This window comes from Myotis myotis, unplaced genomic scaffold (assembly GCF_014108235.1).
Source record: "Myotis myotis isolate mMyoMyo1 unplaced genomic scaffold, mMyoMyo1.p scaffold_m19_p_22, whole genome shotgun sequence".
NCBI lineage: Eukaryota > Metazoa > Chordata > Mammalia > Chiroptera > Vespertilionidae > Myotis > Myotis myotis.
In genome coordinates, this window is record NW_023416327.1 from 1,167,384 (window position 1) to 1,191,862 (window position 24,479).

A 24,479-nucleotide genomic window follows, 5' to 3' on the forward strand; every position below is an offset into this window, starting at 1 on the left:
TCCCCATCAATAATGGACGACGATCAATAATGCAGGAGCGAAGCGACCCAGGCGTCCGTGCGGCTCACAACGGCGGCGGCACAGGCCTCAGGCTCGCGCTCGGGCCCTGGAGACTCGCCTCGTCTTTCTGCTTCGGATACAGACGAGGAACGGTGCCCGCTCACTAGGAAGGCCACACACAGGGCAGCGGCAGTGACCAGCGGCCCAGCGGTGCGCGGGAGGCGGCAGGGCGGGCTGGCGACCGGGCTGGAGGGCACAGGCCTCCGGCCAGGGGGCTGCCGCCACCGCGCTGGGACCTGGTGCCCAGTTGGAAAGGAAACCAGAGTTGCCTGCAATCTGGGTGTTTATTTGTAATCACCTGGTTTTTAAAAGGCTGGCCCACACTTTAAAAAAAGAAAAGTATTATGGGAAAAGAAAAAGAAAAAAATACTACATGGACCAAGTCAAACACAGCCGCCCGCCACGCCTGCATCCTGGGCTCGCGTGGGTGCTGTCTCCCCCGCGGCGGGTGGGTGTGGGCCGGACGTGTGGGCCTGACGCCGCGGCCTGGCCTTGCCGTTCACTCCACTTCCCCTAATTTCTTCTGTCCCGGGATGGACTCCCCTCAGCTGCAGGCCCCAAAGGCAGAGCCAACGGCTCCTGGGTCCTGAGTGCAGGGCCCAGCCCAGGGCAGAGGTCAGGGCCTGTGGGGAAGGACACGGTAGCCCAGTGATGGTGAACCTGTGACACGCGTGTCAGAGGTGACACGCGAACTCATTTTTTTGGTTGATTTTTCTTTGTTAAATGGCATTTAAATATATAAAATAAATATCAAAAATATAAATCTGCCCTAACCGGTTTGGCTCAGTGGCTAGAGCATCGGCCTGCGGACTGAAGGGTCGCGGGTTCGATTCTGGTCAAGGGCATGTGCCTTGGTTGCGGGCACATCCCCGATACGGGGTGTGCAGGAGGCAGCTGATCGATGTTTCTCTCTCATGGATGTTTCTAACTCTATCCCTCTCCCTTCCTCTCTGTAAAAAAAAATCAATAAAAATATGTTTTAAAAAAAAAATATATATATATATAAATCTTTGTTTTACTATGGTTGCAAATATCAAAAAATTTCTGTATGTGACACGGCACCAGAGTTAAGTTAGGGTTTTTCAAAATGCTGACACGCCGAGCTCAAAAGGTTCGCCTTCACTGCGGTAGCCTCTCCCCGGCTCACCGCAGGCGGGCTGGACCGAAGGACCCCGTGCCCAGGGCTGGACCGAAGGACCCCGTGCCCAGGGCTGGACCGAAGGACCCCGTGCCCAGGGCTGGACCGAAGGACCCCGTGCCCAGGGACCAGGCCGTGGCCTCCCCCGTCCTCCCGGGCTGACGCCCGTCCTGCCTGCCCAGAGGCCCTGCCTGCCCTGTCCTCTGGCAGGAGTCCACTCGCCCAGGCTCGGGGCCTCAGCCTCGTGCCAGCAGCCAAGACCCCCGTGGGCGTGAGAGCTGCGAGGGCAGCGAGGCCGGGGCTTTCCCAAGGCGCAGCGTGCACCTTCTGCCCTCCCTCCCTCCTCCCCCCTCCCTCTCCGCTCTCCTGCTGCCAGGCCTTCTTATCAATCGCCCACTATGCGGGCACCGGGAAGACGGGCAGGCAGCTGTGTGCTCTCAGGGCCCTGGGAGAAAGGTGTTGAGGCTTTGTACTGCCGGAGGGCGGAGGGGAGCGGGTGCTTGCTGTGCCCTGTGGGAAAGGCCGGCAGGTTCCTTGTGCACAGCAGGGACACCGGCCCAGGGACAGATGTCTCCCCCAGGGCCTGGCCCCGACGCAGGCCCAGCAGGGTCCCTATGTGGAGAGGGCCCAGGCCAGGCTCTCGCGGAGGAAGGAAGAAGGGAGCCAGCCCAGGGAGCCCCATGGCCCCGGCACAGGAGAGACAGGACAAGGCCGGCCTGGCCAGCATGGTCTGTCTGGACCTCGCACGGTGGAACTGCGTGTCCTGGCTACAAGGCTGTGGCGTCCGGGGACCACCAGCTGCTGCCTCCCAGCTTCTCCCCGAAGGGTCAGAACTCCGAGTTCTGGCCACGATGCAGTGACCCTGGGCAGAGCCCGCCCTCCCTGGGCCCCGCTTCCCCGGCCGAATTCCACCGGGACGGGCAAGACGGCCCGTGAGCCCCCAGGGCCACCGTTTCGGCTTTCTGTCCTCACCCCGGGCCTGCTCTCGTCCAGGCCTGGACCACTGGGCGAGGACAGAGTCTGGGTGTCCCACCGGAGCCTGCGGCAGGGGCGTCCACACCTGCTGTGCACAGGCCGGGCTCCTGAGGGACCGGCAGGGGCGGACCCCGCGGCGTCTGAACGTCTGGGCCCCGTGGCCCCTGCCTGAGACCAGCAATGCCTGCCACTCGACGGGGTGCCCTCCCCCAGGCCCCGGGACTGCGAGCTCTGCTTCCCTGCCTGCACCCCTCGGGCGCCTGGGCTGCAGCCATGTCCTCCTGGGCACCAGCCCGGCCTCCTGACCTCTCCCCTGCATCCGGCATCCTGGGGGCAGGCGTGGGCAGCTCGGGGCCTGGACCGGGCCCAGAATGTGAGCTGACAGAACTGGACGTTCTGATGAGGAGACGGTTTCTACCGGGATCCCCGAGGCCCCGCTTTCCCTGGCTGCGGGGTGGGGGTGCAGGATGACCCCGTGCCCATTCTCAGGACAGGAGTCCCCGGGGGCCTTTCCTACCTGCTCCCTCCCCTCCCCCCCAAGCTGCCCTGACAGGGGGGCTCTCCCTGCCCCCCAGCCTCAGGCTGTGAACTTCCCAGGGCAAGGGGAGTGTCCCGCTCCTTCCAGCCAAACTCCACCCGCCCCATGCCCTTGAAGCGAGCGTTTGGGGAGGCAGAAGCGAGGGCAGAGCCAGGCCCGCACATCCCTTACCTCACTGGGCTGGGGGCCAGGCTGGGCTGAGCGCCCAGTGGGGTGGGAGTGATCGGAGACCTCCCAGCCCAGACCCGGCAGCTGTTCTGCCCCCTCCCCGCCCCGGTTCCAGCTGGGCTCACGCTCAGCCTGCAAGGTCTAGAGAGGAATGTGTGTCCATGGCCAGCACCAGGCTGTCCGGGGAGGGGGGGGTGTCAGATCCTGGCCGCCCTGGGGCCCGATCCGTGGGGGGGTGCTGCCCTTGGGAGAGTGGCCACCTGGGGGCCAGAGCTCAGGACCCTGGAGCTTCCGGGGAACTCGGAGACCTGGGTGCGTGTGTCCTGAAGGCAAGGCTCCCAGAGCCCCCCGAGGGCTACAGCCCAGCCATTAGCAGGCAGGGCCTGGGGGGACCCCAATCCAGGCACCTAGGTCCCCCAGAGGCAGCGTGGCCGTGAGGAGACCCCCTCGAGGAGCTTCGTGCGCTGGGAACACTGACCCTCTGAGCTCGGGCTCCCATCGAAGGAGAATGACAAAGAGCCCGCCCGCTGCACGCGGCCAGGGCAGCCCGAGACGAGCCCCTGAGCCTGGGGCTGGGGTACGTGCCCCTCCCTGGACCCTCCCTGCTTCTCTGGGGCTCAGGGGGCGCTGAGCTCCCCACACTGGCTCCCTTCCTGCCCGAGGGGCCACCACCGGGCCAGGACTCCGAGCGCCAGGGCTTCACGTGTGCCAGGCCCTGATGCCGCCGGCCACCGAGCACCAGAGGAACCGAGCCAGGGCGCGGCCGGCCTGCCAGGGGGACCAGCGAGTCAGGAGGCGCCCGGGCCTGGAGGAGGACGGAGGACGTGGGAGCGGGAGCCCCCCCCCCCCCCCCGGCGGAAACCAGTCGGTCCTCCTGGCCGGGCTCCTTCCTTATCTCTGGGGACGGGTGTGACAGGTGCGTCCACCTGGGAGGCCACCCCTCAGGCCAGGTCCCTTCCAAGGCCACTGAGACCTCAGCTGGGAAAGGGCGGCCTGACTGACGGCAGCTCAAGCCCCCCGGGGGGGGGGGGCACATGGTCTCCAGGGAGGCAGGTGGCCTGGGTCACCCCTTATGCCCCTGGTGCCCAGGCTCCTCAGGACAGCGGGCAGGGGCCTGTGCCCGCTCCCACCCTCCAGCCGCTGTGCTGTGACAGCACAGGGTGCGCCTGTCCTGTCCCCACCAGGCTGCCCTCTGAGCCTGGAGGGAAGAGGCTTTGGAACGCGGCCTGGCCTCTGCCCCTTCCTCCTGCCCCGGCTCTGGCCTCATCCTGCCCCGTGGGGAGACCCTTGGCACCGGCCTCCCAGCTGGCCACCACCCACGCCCCAAACCCAAACCCGTGAAGAAATGAGGCGGTGCCAGGCGTGCATGGATTGCAGGACACGCTGCAAACACACGAGCAGTTCAAACACGGCCGGACACTCGGCTCCCGCTCCCTGGCCAGCTCCCACCCAACACCCAGGGAGCGGGGCCCTGAGCAGCCTGACGCTGGGAGATTCACAGCCAGGACACCTGGCACCTGGGGGAGTGCGACCCACAGGTGACAGGCGGGTGGGCGGCCCGAGGACAGCGCAGCGGAGGCAGAGGCAGTGACCCCTGGCCGGGCTGCTCCATTTCCTAAGCTGCCGCTGTTGCCACAATGTCACTGCACAGCCAATAAAGAACCAATAAGGTGCGATTATCTGACGTGAAGGTCAGGGAGGGAGCACGTGACTCAGCCTCCAAAGCCAGCCCTGCCTGCGGCCTGGCCCTCGCCCCAGTGCCCCGCCAGCAGCGCCAGGGCCTCGCTCACCGCGCCTCCTCCGGCCTCGGCCCCGCCCCCTGAGCTCCCAGCTCCACCGAGGCCTCAGCTGCCCATCCCTGCCTCTCCCCTTCCTCAACTTCTAGGAGACATCTTCTCCCACCACCTCCGTCACGCTGGCCCTGGGGGCGGTCGTGCTGGAGGGTGTGGTGGGGAGTCCCCTCCCGCCCCCCACACCCTGCCCTGTAGCTCTGTCCTCGGCCTCCAGCACAGCTGGGCTCTGCATCCAGCAGCCCCGCCCACACTGCCCAGGCGCCCCGGCTCACCTGCCGAGTTGGGCTGAGCATCCTTGGCCTTCTCCGGGGACGAGAGGTCGAGAGCGTGGCTTAGGGACTCTTTGGAGAGTGTGTGCCCGTCGGTCAGGGAGCTGGCGGGTAGGAAACCACTGTTAGAACTGGCAGACACGCATCTGGGCCCAGCTGGTCTTGCCCCATGCCTCCCAGTGGGCGTCGGCGGACCAGACCCCCCGGGAGCCGCAGGGGCTGTGCCACCCCCCTCCCCCCGCCCCCCCGGCCTGTCCCTGTGGGTTCTCAGGGCTCAGCAGGGAGAGAACCCAGCTGGCCTGCTGTGCTGTGCTGTGTGACTCTGGGCAAGTGCACGGCCCTCTCTGGGCTTGTTGTCCCCATCCAGAAGGACACCAATGGCCTGGCCCTGCAGGATCTGGGCACTGCCTGCCTCATAGGCTGTAGGCTCAGGGCTGGGTGGACTCCCCCCTTAACCCGCCTCCGACCCCCCAACCCCCCAACCCCCCAGGTGTGAGAGCAGTAGCTCAGCAGCTCAGAGTGGAGCCAGCACATGCCTGGCTCTCAGGGGTCCGAGCAGGCCCAGTGGGGCCTGTGGGTGGCCCTGTCTTCACCCACAGAGAGCAGCATGGGACCCGGAGGCCTGGTGGCCCGGGCAGCACAGCCCGGTGGTGACTGGGCCCTGCGCCTGGGCACCACGACGGGCCCACCAGCCTCTGTGGACGAGCAGGTGGGGGCCAGCAGGCACCTCGGCACGGAGCCGGGCTGCGGCCACACAACCCCGGGACGCTCTCGGTCAGCGTGTGAACAGCCCCCGGGAGCTGTGGTCTGAGGCCTGTGCCCGGGGGGGGCCCCCTGCCCAGGCAGCGGGCCAGTTACCTGCTTCTCACATGCGGCCTCGCGCCTTGCAGGTACCACGCGTTCAAACTAAGTTTGCAGACACACCGGGGCCCACCGGGCGGCAGTCTGCTTAAGAACCTGAGACGAGTTTTAAAGCAAAAGACACCAGGAGGTTATGACGGGAGGAGGAAGGGAGAAGGGGCTGAGTGGGGGCCGAGCGGTCCCTTCCGGGGACCTGGCCGAGGGGCTGGTGCTGGCCTGCTGTTGCTATGGAGACCGGCGGGGGGGCGGGGGGGATGCTGGGGGAAGGACAGGATGACCGAGCGTGTCCCTGGGGGAGGCCTACGGTGCCGGCGGGGGACACGGAGGGGCTGGCCTCATGGAACGGGTCCCGCTGACGCGGGCCCCTGGCACCGAGCTCCACCTCCACGTGGGGACAAACACGGGGACGCTGCCCAACAGCCAAGCGCGGGGCTCAGCCAGCCGTGGGCCCCTGGGAGCGTCCGGGTGCCATGTCAGTGTTCCATCTCGCCCCGCCCTCAGGTCGGGCTGGTCACAGGGCCACCCAGGGCTGAAAGCGACTGGCCTTTGAAGTCAGCGGCCGGGCAGCCACCCGCACATTAGCGGAGGCCGCGGCTGTCATCGCCGTCCCCTCCCGCTTCCGCACAAACAAGCCTGTGTTTAAATCCCCCGTCAAGAGGCCCAGGCAGCGTTCCTCCCGCTCGTAAAGTCAGGGCAGCTCAACCAGGACTGAGCGAGCAGACAGCCGCCCAGGAGGCCGGGGCCTTGTTGATGGGGAGCACCTTCTCAGGCATCTGGCACCCCCTCCCATGGCTCAGACACGGCCGCTGCCCCTCCCCTGCCTGCCCTGCCCTCCCTCAGTGACAGGTGAACCCCGGCCCCTGCCTGTACCTGCCGCGTGCCTGGCGGAGAGGAGGGCACACCGACCCTCCAGGTGGCCCTTCCAGCCTTTCCCTCGAGGCCCTGCAGTGGGATGCGCCTTGCCCATCCTCTGAAACGGGACTCGCTGGCCTCCCTGGGCTTCCTGCGCACTCAGGGTCCGCCCCCGCCACAGACCGGCTGCCCGGCTCCTAACCCCAAGGCCCCTGCCCAGCTGGCCGCTGCCCACGCGTCCCCGTTCTCAAACCCTCCCGTGTTGTTAATGGTCAGCTCCCCACGCCATCGTGCTGGCACCCCACCGGCCTCCGGCTCGGCAGCCGACCAGGGGAGGAGGCGGCCACGCTGGACGGCCAAGCCTGCGGGACTGCAGGCTCCCGCGGGGGACCTGCCTCCACAGCGGAGCCCGTGACGTTTCCCTCCGAGAGGCATCGTGTCTGGGGGCGGCCCTACTGTCCCGACTCCCCCAGAGCACGGGGCCTTTCCGAGCCTTGCCGCTGTCCGGGAGGCCCCTGGCCGGCACAGCCGCCCGGCAGGTGGGGTGCGACGGTCACCGCGATCAGGACCTGTCGGCCGGACGAGCGCAGGAGGCTGCTTCTCAGGACACGGACAGCCTCCTGAGCAGAAGGCAGCGCCCGGAGGCAGGCGGCGGCCCCGGGCGGGAGTCCCCACTGACAGGGAACAGTCACGGTGGGGAAAGGGCCCAGGAGGCGGCCCGGCCTCTGCTCTCCCCTCCGTGGGAGGAAGAAGGTCCGAAAGGGTCACCTTGCTGAGGGCAGGGCCTGCACCCACCCAGCGCACACACACTAGAAGCACCTTGCCTACCCTGCATCCACAGAAACAAGCCCTCCCCGGCACCTGCCCTCCAGCACCGGCCCCGCAGCACGGGGAGCGAGAGCACACTGGCAGGGCCTGTTTGAGCACATCCCTGGAGGGGTGTGGGAGGCGGAGGAGTCCGCAGCCTGCACGCTCCCTCTCTCGGAGCTGAGCCATCTGTGGGGGATGGGCCTCTCCTTGTCAGAGGAGCTGATGGGAACCACTGAAGACAGAACCTGCCAGGCCTCCTCCAGGAAGCCCTCCTGGATTACCCCCAACACCCTTTCACCCTCTCGCCCTGGGACACTCAGGGAAGCTCCCCGAAGAGCAGGGCCAGGCCTGCCTCAGCTCTGTCCCCTGCCCCGAGCCGTCGCTGAGGGGCACCGAGGGGCTCGGTCACACGGCTGGATCGAACCTTCTCGAGTCCCCACTGTGTGTGCGACACGTAGTCGAGGGGCGGCCTTTTCCCACGTGAGCCCCTCAGGGATGAGAACCCATCTCCCGTTTGTTTCTGTTGCCCTTTCTTCCCAGCCAGCCCTCAGCAGCCAGGCCACTGTTCCGTGTGCAGCAGGTGCCCAATAGGTGCCTTCTTGCAACAACACGGCATCGGGGCTCACGTGGGTGGCCCCCCGGGCTCACAGGCGGACTGGCTATGTGACAGGGAAGTCACGGGACCTTGCTGGGCCTGTTTTCTGCCTGAATCTACAGCGATTGTGAGGGTAGCACGACCCGTGAAAACGCTGAGTCAGCCCTCGGGGTGGCTGGTGGACTCCCGCGGGTCGTTAGGAAAGTGGGTGGAAGGAAATTCTCTGCGGAGACGGAGACGGGGAGGGGGGCTGAGTGGACGAGGGCCGCGAGGGGCCTGGTTCCTTACACGGTCCTCAGGATGGAGCTGGCGGACCTGAGCAGGAGCACCTCTGGCATGGTCCCCGCGGGCGGCGCACCCGCACCCCTCGGGCTCGCCCGGGCGAGGGCCTCAGAGAGCGTGTGCTGGAGTCCCCCGGGGCAGCTGCATCAGCCCCAGAGAGGCCCAGTGCCACCAGGCCGCCCTGCAACAGAGACACAGCGTGAGTCACGCCCAGCGGGGCCCGGCGGTCGCCCTCCTTCCTGCCGTGACTCACCAGGCCGGCACCCGACTGTCATTTTTGCTTCCTCCTGAGCCCACAGGCCTTGCAGGATGCGGAGGCTTTGGGCGCCCGTCTCTGGCCCCCAGGCCCCACTGCCTGCCAGGGCTCCCCCCACCACTGGCTGCCCCCCTCACCCCGCCCCGTGACTGGCTCCAGGTCCTGCCTCTCTGCTTGGGGGGCAGTCGGAGGGGGACCTTCCCCACACATGATGGAGACTCTTTGCAATGGGGGTACTGCCCACATACTCCCCGTCCTGAGGACCGAGCAGGGAAGAAAAAGCATGCCTTGCCTGGGCTCAGCTCTCAGCGGCAGCCATGGCGCCTGCGAGATGCGGGCCGGGCCTCTCCCGTCCCCTGAGGGGACCCCAGTCCCTCCTTCCTCAGTCTGCACGCTGTGTCCCCTCCGAGCTCAGCCCCACTGGCCGGAGGACCCCACCGCGGGCTCGGGGGCATGCCAGGGGGGCTGGCCGCCCGGGCGCTCACCTTCCTCCGCGTGGCCAGCAGGCTCGGGGCTCAGCATCCCCCGGGCTCTCAGCTACGGCTCTGAGTGTGGGAGCTGCAGGGCCAGTAACTGGGTTCCAGGTGATGAGACAGTGGGCTGGGCGAGAAGGGGACCCACCCCAGCTGCCTGGGGCTGCCTGAGGGTGTGGCTCCAGATACCTTTGACCCACCTGGCACGGCCCCGCTGCCCACCTGCGAGCCTTACCCAAGAGGGACCTGCTGGTGCGGCTGGGAGAGGCTCTGGCTGTCGGCCCTGGCAGAGCCGCAGGAGACTGTCGCTGCCACGGGGCCTCCACCTGGAGCCACCCCGGGAGCTGGGCCCCGGGAGCTGGGCCCCCGGGAGCTGGGCAGGAAGCTGGGCCCCTGGGAGCTGGGCCCCGGGAGCTGGGCAGGGAGCTGGGCCCCTGGGAGCTGGGCCCCAGGAACCGGGCAGGAAGCTAGGCAGGAAGCTGGGCCCCAGGAGCTGGGCCCTGGGAGCTGGGTCCCGGGAGCTGGGCCCCTGGGAGCTGGGCCCCAGGAACCGGGCAGGAAGCTGGGCCCCGGGAACAGGGCAGGAAGCTGGGCTCCGGGGAGCTGGGCCCGGGGAGCTGGGCCCCTGGGAGCTGGGCCCCAGGAGCCGGGCAGGAAGCTGGGCCCCGGGGAGCTGGGCCCCTGGGAGCTGGGCCCCTGGGAGCTGGTCAGGGAGCTGGGCCCCGGGAGCTGGGCCCCGGGAGCCGGGCAGGAAGCTGGTCAGGGAGCTGGGCCCCTGGGAGCTGGGCCCCTGGGAGCTGGTCAGGGAGCTGGGCCCCTGGGAGCTGGGCCCCAGGAGCCGGGCAGGAAGCTGGCCTTTTCTCCCTTCTCCTTGCTAACTGCACGGGCTGTGCCCCGTTTTACCTGCGCCTGCTCCTTGCACCCTCTCAGCAGCAGCCTAGCGTGGGCTTAGTGGCCGGCCCATTTCCTGCGGCTTGTCGGTGCCACGGGCCGGCCAGAGGCCGCCGGCAGGTGAGGCCCAGGCCTCCGGGGTGGCCCTGAGACCAGGCCTCCACACGCACCAGATCTGCCTGATGTTTGTATCGTAAAACTCAGCCAACCGTCTCACCCTCGCCCCTGGGGAGCCCCGGCCATGGTAACAGACGACCCTGCGCCGTGCCCTTTGCCCGGTGCCCCTCCGCTTCCCCCTCGGGGCAGGCTTGTGGCCGGAGACCTGCATCCTCAAAACCAGGCCCCTGCTTCCTGGAGCCCCCCTCCCAGCGCCCCCAGAGTCCCCGCCCCAACCCCAAGCCCCCCACCGCCTCTGGGTGAGGGGGCTGGACAAGGTGCAGACGTGGGGGCCAGGGCGCAGGGCCGAGTGGCAGCGATGGGGAGGCCCGCCCCCCACTCAGACGGCAGACGACACCCAGATGCTACACGGAGCCCGTGCCAACACACCAATGTCCAGAGGGTTCAGCCCTTCACCAGATGCTCAGTCCTTAAAGGCCTCTCTGCCCAGCAATCCTTGCCCACAGCCACCTCAGGGCACCCTGGCAGGCAGGACCTGGGTGCTGGCCTGAGCCGCCTCTGGGCCATGAGCCCCTCTGAGAAGCTGCTGGGAGACCCTCACCCCGTCCGTGAGCCCAGACGCTCTCTCGCTGTTTGGGTTCGAGGAGTTGGAAGCTGTTAACAACCCCACCCCAGCAAACCCCATAAGCAGTGCTGACTCGGCCCCTGCTCCTCCCCACCCCCTCCCCCTCCCGCTCCCGCTCCCCTGTGAGGGCTGAGCTGTGAGGTAAGGACCCAGTGGGCGCTGGGGAGATGGAGGTGGTAGACATGTCCCCACGTGGGGGCTGGCAGGAACCCAGGGCCCAGACCTCTCAGCCCCTCCTGGCAGCCTGACCACCAAGCAGGATGCAGTTTCCAAACGGACGAGGAGGCCGGGCCTACGGGCTTATTTCAGCATCAGGAGGGCCTGGGGAGGGGGTCACCTTCCCTTTCCACCCCCTGCAGGTCCCACAAGCTGACCTGCCCCATAGGCACCTCCTCCCCCAGGAAGCCCTCCTGCTTCTTGCTGGAGCTGCCCTGGCCAAGCCCTCCCGGAGACTGAGTGTTAGAGACACAGGGAACACGACTGTCTACCACGCAGTGCAAGTCCCCAGTCCGTTCCCAGAGGGCAATGACCCTCCTGCCTCAGGACCCGGATCCTTGGTCAGCACGTCCTTGTGCAGACATGCAGGGGGCAGGGACAGGGGGCAGGGGCAGGGGCAGGGGGCAGGGGGCAGGGGCAGGGGGCAGGGGGCAGGGGGCAGGGGCAGGGGGTAGGGGGCAGGGGTAGGGGGCAGGGGTAGGGGGCAGGGGGCAGGGGCAGGAGGCAGGGGGCAGGGACAGGAGGCAGGGGGCAGGGAGCAGGGGCAGGGGGTAGGGGGCAGGGGTAGGGGGCAGGGGGCAGGGGCAGGAGGCAGGGGGCGGGGGACAGGGACAGGGGGTGGGGGCAGCGGCAGGGGGCAGGGGCAGGTGGCAGTGGGTAGGGACAGGAGGCAGGGGGCAGGGGGCAGGGACAGGGGGCAGGGGGTAGGGGGCAGGGGCAGGGGGCAGGGGCAGGAGGCAGGGGGCAGGGGGCAGGGGCAGGAGGCAGGGGGTAGGGACAGGAGGCAGGGGGCAGGGGGCAGGGGGCATGGGGTAGGGACAAGGGGCAGGGGGCAGGGGGCAGGGGCAGGGGGCAGGGGCAGGAGGCAGGGACAGGGGGCAGGGGGCAGGAGGCAGGAGGCAGGGACAGGGGGCAGGGGGCAGGGGCAGGAGGCAGGGACAGGGGGCAGGGGGCAGGGGCAGGAGGCAGGGGGCAGGGGCAGGGGGCAGGGGCTAGGGCAGGGTGCAGGGGCAGGGTGCAGGGGCAGTGTGCAGGGGCAGAAACGAAACTGAAGGGAGCAAGTTGGCGGGGGAAGGTGGGATGACTTCATGGAGGCAGAGGGCGAGCATCCCGGGCGGTGGGCAGTGGGGACGGCTGTGTGGAGGGACACAGACCCAAGGCCTGGGTGACAGGCCCAGGTGTGGCCCTCCCCAGCCTCGGTCCCAGCTCACAAGGGGCTGGGCCAAGGCAGAGATCTCCTGGGACCGGGGCTCCGGGGCGGAAGGCCGGTGGCTGTCACCGAGGCCTCATGGGAGTGGAGGCCTCGGCTCCCAGGGCGTCCCCTCGGCGCCGGCGGGTGGGTGGGGGCGGTGCCGCCAGCTCACTTCTAACCCAGTTGGCAGCGCCCAGAGTGTCCACCCTAAGAAGCCGAGTCACACAGCCCGAGGGACAGGCAGCGAGCGGCCCTGGGAGCCGGAGGAGTTGGCCAGCAGCGTGGCTGTGCCAACAGGAAGTTCCCTGGGGACCGGACACCTGGGCTCCGGCCCGGGCTCTGCCTCTGCTGGGTGACCCTGCACGGGCCCGGGTCCCGCCTGGGACTCAGTTTCCTCCGCCACGTCACAGACGGAGGGCATCCCGCGTTCTCTGGGACGGCGACGGGGCCGGGGCTGGCACCCCGCTGCCCTGGGCAGGGACGAGCCCGCCAGGCGCCCAGGCCCAGGGGGGCAGAGGAACAGCCACCAGGCAGGAGCAGGCACGGTCGCGGCCGGCAGCAGCCACGTGCCCAGCGCTCACTGAGCCTGCGACGCTGTCTACGCTGACACTCTCGATCCCCAGCACAGCCCAGCGATGGCGCTCCTGTCACGGCCCCACTTCACAGACAAGGAAACTGAGGTGCAGGGAGATGGCGTAACCCGTGCCAGTCCCTCTGGTGAGCAGAGTTGGGGTACACACCCAGGAAAGTGGGCGTCAGAGTTTATGCTCTAACTCCCAGGCGGCGCCCAACGGCCTCAGGGCCACAGAGCAAGGGGGCCCCACGCGAGGAGGCAGAAGGGGCAGCCGGGCCCGCGGGGCGGGGGTCCCGGAAGGTTCTGATGGAGCCGAAGATCTGTCACCTAGCGGCGCTACAGCCACCCCGACACACAGCACCACGGGGCCCGCACGTGCCTGACGGTTCCGGGCCACCGAACCCGGCGCTGCCCGACGGGGACGGGACAGCAGGTGCCACTAACTGCGCAGCGGGTCACGGCTGACGGCGATCGACAGCGACGGTGCTGCAGGTTCGTGCGTCCACCGCCCCGTTCTCGTCACTGCGTTAGAGCGTCCTCTCTCTACTCGACACAAACAGGTCTGCTGTGGACAGTCCCAGTGCCGGCAGCAGCCTCGCACACCCCTGCTCGCATCACGCCCCTGTGCAGAGCCGTGGGCTGTCCCACACCCTGCAGGGCGCGCAGTCAGAGGTGCGGGATACGGGGGGGGGCGGGGGGGGGCGGGGGGGAGGTATCTAGGTTGCGGCTGTGTCAGCGCCAGGCTGCGTGCTCTGCGATGACCTACCCACAGCCTGCAGTCCCGTCACCCGTGTGTCGTCACCACGCGTGTGGGACGTGGACTGAGCCATGCGTCCCGGCTCAGAGGGGCAGCCGGGAGCCGGGGAGTGAGGTCGGTTCCCAGCTCTCACCCTACCCTGGCCAGACCCGACCCTTCGGCTCCCGGGCCCTGGCCTCCTGCCTCCACGCCACCCCACTGCGCCCCCACTGCCAGACTCACCTCCCCAACCAGCTCCGCTGCCTCCCAGCAAACCTCTGCTCCTCCTCTGCCCGCTGTGCGCACGCCTGGCTGCCCTCACCCGGCCACACAGCCGCCCCAGACCTGGGAGTTAGCCGGCCCCACCCTGTCCTGTCTAATGGGCACAGGCTACTCCTCTGCACCCACACCCCAGGCCACCCGGCGCCCTGCCGGCCACCAGGCACTGCCCTTCCCAGCGCAGGAGGAGCGCCCCCTCGCCAGTCCCTGGAAGCTCTTCCTCCAGCTCAGAGGTGGGGTCTCCCAGGGGGTGGCCAGGTCCACAGCCACAGCCTCAAAGGGCACAGACCTGTCCCAGTTCCCGCCCAGCTGGTTCCGCCACTCCAGGCCTGGCGCCGTCCCCCAGGCACAGCCCTGCCCCTCGGCCCAGCTCTGCACGGCCCCTGCCCCTCAGCCTCAGCCTCAGCCCTGCACGGTGTGGCACAAAGGGCAGCTCAGTGGGTCTCCGTCCTCGCTAGTCTCCAACCCCACCTCCTCTCTCCCCCGAAGCACGAGGAGGGCGAGGGGAGAGGAAAGGCACCTCTCAAGCCCCCCTGCTGGGCAGCAGCCGGCCACACGGCCAGGATGGGGGGCGGCCTGAGGGGCACCCTCGTGCGGAGCCGGCCGGAGGGGCAGAGCAGCAGCTGCCACCACCTCTGACTTCAGAACAGAAACAAGGGCTCCAAGCTCCTTCCTCTCAGCAGGCAGGGCCCTCCCCTGGGACAGGTGGGGAGACTGAGGCTGAGGGCAGGCAGGGCCCTCCCCTGGGACAGGTGGGGAGACTGAGGCTGAGGGCAGGCAGGGCCCTCCCCTGGGACAGGTGGGGAGACTGAGGCTGAGGGCAGGCAGGGCCCTCCCCTGGGACAGGTGGGGAGACTGAGGCTGAGGGCAGGCAGGGCCCTCCCCTGGGACAGGTGGGGAGACTGAGGCTGAGGGCAGGCAGGGCCCTCCATGGGACAGGTGGGGAGACGGAGGCTGAGGGCAGGCAGGGCCCTCCATGGGACAGGTGGGGAGACTGAGGCTGAGGGCAGGCAGGACCCTCCCATTGGACAGATGGGGAGACGGAGGCTGAGGGCAGGCAGGGCCCTCCAATGGGACAGATGGGGAGACGGAGGCTGAGGGCAGGCAGGGCCCTCCAATGGCACAGATGGGGAGACGGAGGCTGAGGGCAGGCAGGACCCTCCCCTGGGACAGGTGGGGAGACGGAGGCTGAGGGCAGGCAGGGCCCTCCCATTGGACAGATGGGGAGACGGAGGCTGAGGGCAGGCAGGGCCCTCCATGGGACAGGTGGGGAGACTGAGGCTGAGGGCAGGCAGGGCCCTCCATGGGACAGGTGGGGAGACTGAGGCTGAGGGCAGGCAGGGCCCTCCATGGGACAGGTGGGGAGACTGAGGCTGAGGGCAGGCAGGGCCCTCCATGGGACAGGTGGGGAGACTGAGGCTGAGGGCAGGCAGGGCCCTCCATGGGACAGGTGGGGAGACTGAGGCTGAGGGCAGGGAGGACCCTCTATGGGACAGGTGGGGAGACTGAGGCTGAGGGCAGGGAGGACCCTCCATGGGACAGGTGGGGAGACTGAGGCTGAGGGCAGGGAGGCCCCTCTATGGGACAGGTGGGGAGACTGAGGCTGAGGGCAGGCAGGACCCTCCATGGGACAGGTGGGGAGACTGAGGCTGAGGGCAGGCAGGACCCTCCATGGGACAGGTGGGGAGACTGAGGCTGAGGGCAGGCAGGACCCTCCATGGGACAGGTGGGGAGACTGAGGCAGAGGGCAGGGAGGACCCTCCATGGACAGGTGGGGAGACTGAGGCTGAGGGCAGGGAGGACCTCTATGGGACAGGTGGGGAGACTGAGGCTGAGGGCAGGCAGGACCCTCCATGGGACAGATGGGGAGACTGGAGGCTGAGGGCAGGCAGGGCCCTCCCCTGGGACAGATGGGGAGACGGAGGCTGAGGGCAGGCAGGGCCCTCCCCTGGGACATGTGGGGGAGACTGAGGCTGAGGGCCAGGCAGGGCCCTCCATGGACAGGTGGGGAGACTGAGGCTGAGGGCAGGCAGGGCCCTCCCCTGGGACAGATGGGGAGACTAAGGCTGAGGGCAGGCAGGGCCCTCCATGGGACAGGTGGGGAGACTGAGGCTGAGGGCAGGCAGGGCCCTCCATGGGACAGGTGGGGAGACTGAGGCTTAGGGGCAGGCAGGGCCCTCCATGGGACGATGGGGAGACTGAGGCTGAGGGCAGCGGGCTCTCCCCTGGGACAGATGGGGAGACTGAGGCTGAGGGCAGGCAGGGCCCTCCATGGGACAGGTGGGGAGACTGAGGCTGAGGGCAGGCAGGGCCCTCCATGGGACAGGTGGGAGACTGAGGCTGAGGGCAGGCAAGGGCCCTCCCCTGGGACAGTTGGGGAGACTGAGGCTGAGGGCAGGCAGGGCCCTCCATGGGACAGGTGGGGAGACTGAGGCTGAGGGCAGGCAGGCCCTCCATGGGACAGGTGTGGAGACTGAGGCTGAGGGCAGGCAGGGCCCTCTATGGACAGGTGGGGAGACTGAGGCTGAGGGCAGGGAGGACCCTCCATGGAACAGTGGGGAGACTGAGGCTGAGGGCAGGGAAGACCCTCCATGGGACAGGTGGGGAGACTGAGGCTGAGGGCAGGCAGGACCCTCCATGGGACAGGTGGGGAGACTGAGCTGAGGGCAGGCAGGGCCCTCCATGGGACAGGTGGGGAGACTGAGGCTGAGGGCAGGCAGGGCCCTCCATGGGACAGGTGGGGAGACTGAGGCTGAGGGCAGGCAGGGCCCCTCATGGGACAGGTGGGGAGACTGAGGCTGAGGGCAGGCAGGACCCTCCATGGGACAGGTGGGGAGACTGAGGCTGAGGGCAGGCAGGACCCTCCATGGGACAGGTGGGGAGACTGAGGCTGAGGGCAGGCAGGGCCCTCCATGGGACAGATGGGGAGACTGAGGCTGAGGGCAGGCAGGGCCCTCTATGGGACAGATGGGGAGACTGAGGCTGAGGGCAGGCAGGGCCCTCCCCTGGAACAGGTGGGGAGACTGAGGCTGAGGGCAGGCAGGGCTCTCCCCTGGGACAGGTGGGGAGACTGAGGCTGAGGGCAGGCAGGGCCCTCCATGGGACAGGTGGGGAGACTGAGGCTGAGGGCAGGCAGGGCCCTCCATGGGACAGGTGGGGAGACTGAGGCTGAGGGTCCTTGCCCGGGTCACGGAGGGGCCGCCTGCTGCTGAGAGTCCTGTGCAGCAGGGCAGCCAGGAGCCTGTGGAGCCTCTGCTGCAGCGGCTGCCGGCCTCCTCACAGGCCCTCGGCCAGGCCCCCCGTCTCCGTCTGCACCGAGAGGTATGGGGGAGGGAACGGGCTCAGAGTCACTGCGCGTGAGCTGAGGGCCGGCCTGCAGCCGGGGTCCAGCCGCTCCCCACGGGCCCTCACCGGCCTCCCCTCCCTGCACCAGACGGGCTCTGCCTTTCGGGTCTAACGCAGGCCCCGTCCTCAGGGAGCCATGTGCCCGCCTCCCCAGGCGGCCAGGCTCTCGCCAGCCCTTGTCCCCGTGGGCGGGAGGCACGGGGCTCAAACAGGGGGCTGCTGACACCATCCGGCCTCCCTGAGGGGCAGGGGCCCTGAGCACCCCCGAGCTGCAGGGCCTGAGCACCCCGGTGGGTGGGAGGACCGCAGCCTCACCCGGCGGGCGCGGCCCCTGTCCGGGGAGGGGAGGGCCCAGGGCCCCTGAGGCTGGGTGTGAGGCGCCCCGCTTCCTTCCGGAAGGACTGGAGTCCGCCCAGCTCTGCCAGCCGCGTGGAGCCTTGGGTCCGAGGCCCATCCTCTCAATGCTTTTGCTCCGTCCTTCCTGCCTGCCTCTCGCCCGCCCATCAGAACGACAGCCCCGGCCACCACGCTGTGGCTCACGTGCTGGCTCGCTGCTTCCCCGTCCTCCCCCGCTCTGCGCTGCGCCCCAGGCCCCTCCTGTCCCTGCACCTCCCGTCCTCCTCCGCGTCTTCGCACCCTCGCAGCACGGCTCCCTCTGCCCACACGCCCTTCCTCGCCTCGCCCCTGCCAACGCCCCGACCGCTCTGGGGTCCAGGGTCTGCCTGCTCCCGGCTCCAGGCGGGGGAGCTCGGGGCCTGGGTCCTACCTTCTCGGGGTGCCCACACCTTGGACGGACAGGGCCCAGGCCCCCTTCTGGATGCAGCTGAGCAGGACTCAGGGCCGAAGGGCTGTGGGGAGCCCTCACCCACTGCGCACAGGCAGGCAGGGAGGCGGAAGCCCAGAGAGGGACAGCGACCGGCCAAGGTCACGCCGCAAGCCGGAGCCAGACCCTCTGGCTCTCCCGGTCCTCCTGTCCTTGACCCCACACGCCGGACGAGACACTTAGTAACTAGCAAGTTCCTCCTCTTTCCGGCCGGAGCCCCCACATGTGAGTCGTCCCGTGACCCCTGGGCCACGCTAGGCGGGGACACGGAGCAGCACGCCACCCGGCCCGCGCCCGGCCGGGACTCACCCCACCCAGACGCCCCTTCACGCCCAGAGACACAGGCTCAGGGAGCAGAGCAGGTGCCCAGGTCACACAGCACATCCAGGCCCTGACCCCAGGCTCTGGGAGCAGAGACCGGCCGCAGCCGACCTACCTGGCCCCCAGGTTTGGGGGGGTGGTCCCCGAGCCCGGGGCCGGCCGGCTGTCCTGGGGGGTCTCTCGGCCGTCCGGCATGCTGGGGTCCCGGGGGGCAGCGGCGTCCGGCTCCAGAGCTGCGTGGTGTCCGCCTCGGGCATCTGCTGGGGCGGCTGGGTCTGGCGCTGCACGGGGCTGGCCTTGAGTGGGCAGTAGGGGCGGGCAGGGGGCGGGGAGCCCCTGGAGTGGCCCAAGGAGGCCATTTCCTCTCTATTTCTGGAAGCTGACAACCTCCTCAGTGGCCAAGTTGTCGGGATTGAAGCTCTCCTTTTCTTGGTGGTTTTGTTCCACTCTAGACAAGGAGAATGTCAATGAGGCCAGTGTTCTTTCTCATGCAAATCCACCCCCCTCTCCCAGGAAGCCCTGCCAATCCTCCTCGCTGGCCGAGCTGCACCACCGACCCTGGGGGCTGCTCACGCCACCCTCACCCTGTAGCCTGGGGCTCCCACACACACACCCCTCACCCTGCAGCCCTGCTCACCCCACCCTCCCCCTGCACCCTGGGGACTGCTTACCGCGACCCCTCACCCTGCCGCCCTGTTCCCCCCACCCTCACCCTGCAGCCCTGTTCCCCTCACCCTCACCCTGCAGCCTGGGGCTGCTCCCCCCCACACACCCCTCCCCCTGCAGCCCTGCTCACCCCACCCTCACCCTGCACCCTGGGGACTGCTTACCGCGACCCCTCACCCTGCAGCCCTGTTCCCCTCACCCTCACCCTGCAGCCTGGGGCTGCTCCCCCCCACACACCCCTCACCCTGCAGCCCTGCTCACCCCACCCTCACCCTGCACCCTGGGGACTGCTTACCGCGACCCCTCACCCTGCAGCCCTGTTCCCCCCACCCTCACCCTGCAGCCTGGGGCTGCTCCCCCCCCCACACCCCTCACCCTGCAGCCCTGATCCCCCCCCTCACCCTGCAGCCTGGGGCTGCTCCCCCCCCCACACCCCTCACCCTGCAGCCCTGATCCCCCCCCTCACCCTGCAGCCTGGGGCTGCTCCCCCCCCACACCCCTCACCCTGCAGCCCTGCTCCCCCCACCCTCACCCTGCAGCCTGGGGCTGCTCCCCCCCACACACCCCTCACCCTGCAGCCCTGATCCCCCCCCTCACCCTGCAGCCTGGGGCTGCTCCCCCCCACACACCCCTCACCCTGCAGCCCTGCTCCCTCCCCCCCTGCAGCCTGGGGCTGCTTCCCCCCCCCACCCTGCTGCCCTGCTCCCCCCACCCTCACCCTGCAGCCTGGGGGTTCCTCCCCCCCACACCCCTCACCCTGCAGCCCTACTCTCCCCACCCTCACCCTGCAGCCTGGGGACTGCTCCCTGACCCTCACCCTGCAGCCCTGCTCTCCCCACCCTCACCCTGCAGCCTGGGGACTGCTCACCCTGACCCTCACCCTGCAGCTGTCCCTGGACGGGGCCCACCTCTCCCAGGCCCCCGCTGGCGGCTGCCCTCCAGGAGACAGTCCCCCACTGAGAACTGCCAGGGGCAGAGCAGGGCCCTGGAGCAGACCTGAGACAGGAGACCCAGGAGGGGCCGTCCAGGGCCCCCGGACGCACGTGCGCACGGTCTGTCCTTCAGCTACAGGGGAGCAGTGCTGGTGGTGGGTGTGCCGGCCCCAGACACAGAGGGGGCCTGGGAGGCACCGGAATCCCCTCTAACACTGACTGTCCTCGGTCCCCGGGCACGGGGGTGGCGGGGGGGACAGAGACCCAGCCTTGGGCCTTCAAACCACAGGACCTTGTCCTCACCGCTGGGAGCTGAAGGCCGTGTCCAGGCGCCTCAGGGCCGCCCCCTCCCTCCCAAGGTGCAGGCGCAGGCGCAGGTGCAGGCCCAGCTCAGGCCCCGGGTTCTGGTGCCGACGCTCACTCCCACTTCCGCCGCCACCTTCTCAGGCCGCTGCCCCTCTGTCACGCCTTCACCAATGGCATCTGTAAAGACCCAACTTCCAAGTCAGGGTACACTCCAGGCTCCGGCTGGACACGATTTTGGGGAGATGTGATCCGACCCAGAATAGCTTGTTTACCGAAGGCAACGGTGGGGAGTCCGTCTCCAAAAGGGGGCCGTGAGGGGGGCTGCTTGGGGGACAGGGCCGCTGGCTGGAACCAGAGGTGCTCTGGGGACCCGTCCGGTGTGACAAGGTGGGGCCCAGCCCACGGCACACAATGCAGAGACAGCCGTGGGCGGCACCCCTGAAGCCACAGGTGCCATGTGTGGTGGCTGCACGTGTGTGTGTGTGTGTGTGTGTGTGTGTGTGTGTCCCAGGGGAGGGCTCCAGCCCTGGGCAGACCCTCAGGTCTGCAGGTGAGTGAGGAGCCATGGGGAGGGAAGCCGAAGCTCCGAGTTACAGACCTGGTTCACCTCCTGCCTCTCCTGCCTGTTTGTCTATTTTTTTTTTTTTAGAACTGTCAGTTTTTGCTGTTGTTTTAGTCTATTTTTTATTGACTTCAGAGAGGAAGGGAGAGGGAGAGAGAGAGAAACATCAGTGATGAGAAGGAATCATGGATCGGCCGCCTCCCCCGTGCCCCCTACTGAGGACGGAGCCCACAACTCAGGCTTGTGCCCTTGACTGGACTAGAACCCGGGACCCTTCAGTCCGCGGGCTGACGCTCCGTCCACTGAGCCACACCCGCCAGGGCCCTCCTGGGTCTTTGCCGAGTGACCTGGGCGAGGGCCTCCCCCTCTGCACCTGAGCCTGCCGCACGCGGGTGGGTCGGTGGTCGCGGCTGCCTGGGGGGTGTGGGCGAGGAGCCAGCGGGGACTGGGAGGTGCCCAGCCGCAGCGGGTCGCAGGGCTTCCCGGGGACTGCTCTGGGCCGGGCGGTACCTGGCTTTCGGGATTGCCTGCCTCCGCCCTTCCCAGGGGTTCAGGGGAAGCAGGAACGGAGGCTCCCGGAGGCGGCCTGTGGGGACACGCCGAGCCAGTTTTCCCTCCTGAGATTAGATAGGAGGCGGAAGTGGGTGAGCCGGGAAAGGGAGAATGAGGGCATGCGGGGCGGGAGCCGGCAGGCCTTGGACCGGAGGGGAGGGGCGGGAAGGACCGGGTGTGCGGAGGGTGGAGCCCTCCCTCCAGTGGCTGTGGACCCGAGTGACCGCCCTGAGCAGACGGGGTCCGGGGCCCCCCTGCGCAGGGAGGAGGCCACCCAGGCCCTAACACACCCTTCCGTGGGCAGCAGGCCTCTGGCCTCGGCTCCCTCACCGGCCACACGGGCTGCACCTGCTCCTGTGTGGGCTGCCCCTCGGCCTGGGAGGCACCACCCCATCCATCGCCCCGACAGCCCCCTCACCGCCCCTGTGAGCCCATGCCCCCCACCCCTGCCCCCCGGCATGCCCTCACCTTCATCTTACTCCGATGCGCCTGTTGCCAGGAAGGCAGGCTCCTCCGACCACAGTGCCCGGCAGGGAACGGGCGCTCAGCAAACACCTGTCGGAGGGACGGCCTGTGGCCGCCGAGTGCCACTTGGCTCAGCTGTGGGCCCGGCCGCGGGGACCCCACAAACAACTCCTTTTGGAGGTGGCTCCTGGGCGTCTGCAAGCAAAAGAGGGGCTTCGTGTAACAGGCCGGGCGACCCAGACGATGATTCAACCCGAAGGTATGCTGTTTGGTGAAGGACAGGGTGAAAGGGTGGTTAGGGACACGGAGAAAAACAACTTACAAGAGGAAGTCACGGCACAAGACGGGATGTGGGGACGGTCAGCGAGGAGCTGGAAGAAGGTAGAGTCGCCGTGTCCTCAGCGCGAGGTGTGCTCTCTCGGCCCCCCCCCACCCCTCCACCCCCGCCACAGGGAAGGCGGCCACCCACAGGGAAGGCAGCCACCCACCCAGCCGCCCGGCCCGGCCAGCACAGCACAGTCCTCGCTCGCTCCCTGGCTCCCAAGCTGACCATCAGGACCAGTTTTCCGATCCATCTCCCAACGCCCTTCACCACTTTCGCCACATCTGCCTCTGGGACTGCACAGCATGTAATCATTTTCGTCACCTCGGCTCCCTTTAAAAATTTTTAAATTGAACCTGGTCAGTGTGGCTCCGTGGTTGAGCATCGACCTAGGAAACCAGGAGGTCAGGGTTCGATTCCTGGTCAAGGGCACAGGCCCGGGTGGCGGGCTCGACCCCCGGTGTGGGGCGTGCAGGAGGCAGCCGATCCAGGATTCTCTCTCATCATGGATGTTTCTATCTCTCTCTCTCCCCCTCTCTCCCGTCCTCTCTCCGAAATCAATGAAAAAAACTAAAAAAAATGTTTAAAAATTAAAAATTGAGGCCTTGGCCGGGTAGCTTAGTTGGTTAGAGCATCATCCTAATACGTCGAGGTTGTGGGTTCGATCCCCGGTCAGGGCTCACGCAAGATCGACCAATGAGTGCATAAATGAGTGCAACAACAATCGATGTTTCTCTCTCTCCCCTTCTCTACCTAAAATAAATAAATAAATAAATTTAAAAATTGTTTTAATTTGACTCTCATTTCACCCTAATTAGATTTATGACACCACAAGTTGAAGGGCTCGTGATAGATACACGTACCTACACAGATATTTCCCAATACACGTTAAACATGAGACTCTTCTTTTAAATGTCCATTTACCGCCCGGCCGGTGTGGCTCAGGGGTTGAGCATCAACCTATGATCCAGGAGGTTAGGGTTCAATTCCCGGTCAAGGGCACATGCCCAGGTTGCAGGCTTGATCCCCAGTGTGGGGTGGGCAGGAGGCAGCCGATCCATGATTCTCTCTTATCATTAAAGTTTCTCTCTTTCTCTCTCCCTCTCCCTTCCTCTCTGAAATCAATAAAAATATGTTTTTAAAAAAATAGCCCTGACTGGTGTGGCTCAGTGGATAGAGCATCAGCTTGAAGACTGAAGGGTCCCAGGTTCGATTTCGGTCAAGGGCATGGACCTTGGTTGCGGGCACATCCCCAGTGGGGGGCGTGCAGGAGGCAGCTGACCGATGTTTCTCTCCCGTCGATGTTTCTAATTCTCTATCCTTCTCCCTTCCTGTCTGTAAAAAATCAATAAAATATATTTAAAAAATAATAATAATATAAACACCAATCAGAAAGGATATATGCACCCCTATGTTCATAGCAGCACAATTCAGCATAGCTAAGATCTGGAAACAGCCTAAGTGCCCATCAGTAGATGAATGGATTAGAAAACTGTGGTACATCTACACGATGGAATACGATGCTGCTCTAAAAAGGAAGGATCTCTTACCATTTGCAACGTCATGGATGGAACTGGAGAGCATTATGCTAAGTGAAATAAGCCAGTCAATGAAGGAAAAATACCACATGATCTCACTCATTCATGGATAATAGAGACCATTATAAACTTTTGAACAATAATAGATACAGAGGCAGAGCTGCCTCAAACTGATTGTCAAACTACAGTGGGAAGGCCGGGGAGGGTTGGGGGGCAGGAGGTAGGGGGGTAAGAGATCAACTAAAGGACTTGTATGCATGCATATAAGCATAACCAATGGACATAAGACACTGGGGGATAGGGGAGGCTAGGGGACTGTCTAGGGCGGGGGGATAAAAAAAAAAATAAAAATAAAAAATAAAAAATAATAATAAATGTCCATGTACCACCTCTACAATTTGATCATAGGACACTTTCAGAATCTGCTATAGAAGCTGGGAAATTAAAAACGTTTTTTTCATTAAAGAAGGTAAATGTCACTCACGGAAACGGCTGACAGGGCGAGAGGTGAACAGGCTGCTCGCACCCTCGCCTGACGCTGAGGCTGTGAGATGCTGTGAAAGTGGGTGGAGAGAGGGGAGTGGGGTGACCACGCTGTTCACACACAGGCGCTAAGAACAGAACGAGAGTCAGACGCGGTGGCTGGCGGGAGGGAGTGAGGGGGAGGAGCTACGTCACTGCACACAGGCAAGGCTTAGGGCTGATCCATCTGGATCTGGAGATAAGCTAGGCTTTAAAACTGTGAAACCCTCTCTAGAAAGAGGTATTCAGAATAAAAACGGTTAAGCCCTGACCGGTGTGGCTCAGTGGGTAGAGCGTCGGCCTGCGGACTGAAGGGTCCCGGGTTCGATTCCGGTCAAGGGCGTGTACCTTGGTTGCGGGCATATCCCCGGTGGGAGATGTGCAGGAGGCAGCTGATCGATGTTTCTCTCTCATCGATGTTTCTA

At 66.6% G+C, this 24,479-nt stretch overlaps 1 protein-coding gene and 1 long non-coding RNA gene across 4 annotated transcripts in view; both read right to left on the reverse strand.

Annotated features, from left to right (window-relative positions):
• The window catches only part of ACSBG1 (acyl-CoA synthetase bubblegum family member 1), a 29,847-nt gene extending 11,393 nt beyond the window's left edge, over positions 1-18,454 (reverse strand). Inside the window, exons 1-4 of one of the 3 annotated variants that reach the window (XM_036355441.1) lie at positions 9,083-9,230; positions 8,348-8,522; positions 5,800-5,898; positions 4,945-5,045 (exon numbers count right to left, since the gene is read on the reverse strand). In XM_036355441.1, coding sequence (XP_036211334.1) covers positions 4,945-5,045; positions 5,800-5,898; positions 8,348-8,397 — 250 coding nt within the window. In that variant the 5' untranslated portion in view covers positions 8,398-8,522; positions 9,083-9,230. Of the gene's footprint in view, positions 1-4,944; positions 5,046-5,799; positions 5,899-8,347; positions 8,523-9,082; positions 9,231-18,304 lie in introns of those variants that run through there. The other 2 variants (XM_036355444.1, XM_036355442.1) reach the window with 2 other exon arrangements.
• Positions 18,455-19,918: 1,464 nt separating this feature from the next.
• On the reverse strand, positions 19,919-24,129 carry LOC118679107. Its single transcript, XR_004975123.1, has 4 exons — positions 24,017-24,129; positions 21,995-22,043; positions 21,676-21,867; positions 19,919-20,270 (listed from the first exon to the last, which is right to left on the reverse strand). It is a non-coding gene; the product is annotated as an uncharacterized LOC118679107 (long non-coding RNA).
• Positions 24,130-24,479: the final 350 nt, after the last annotated feature.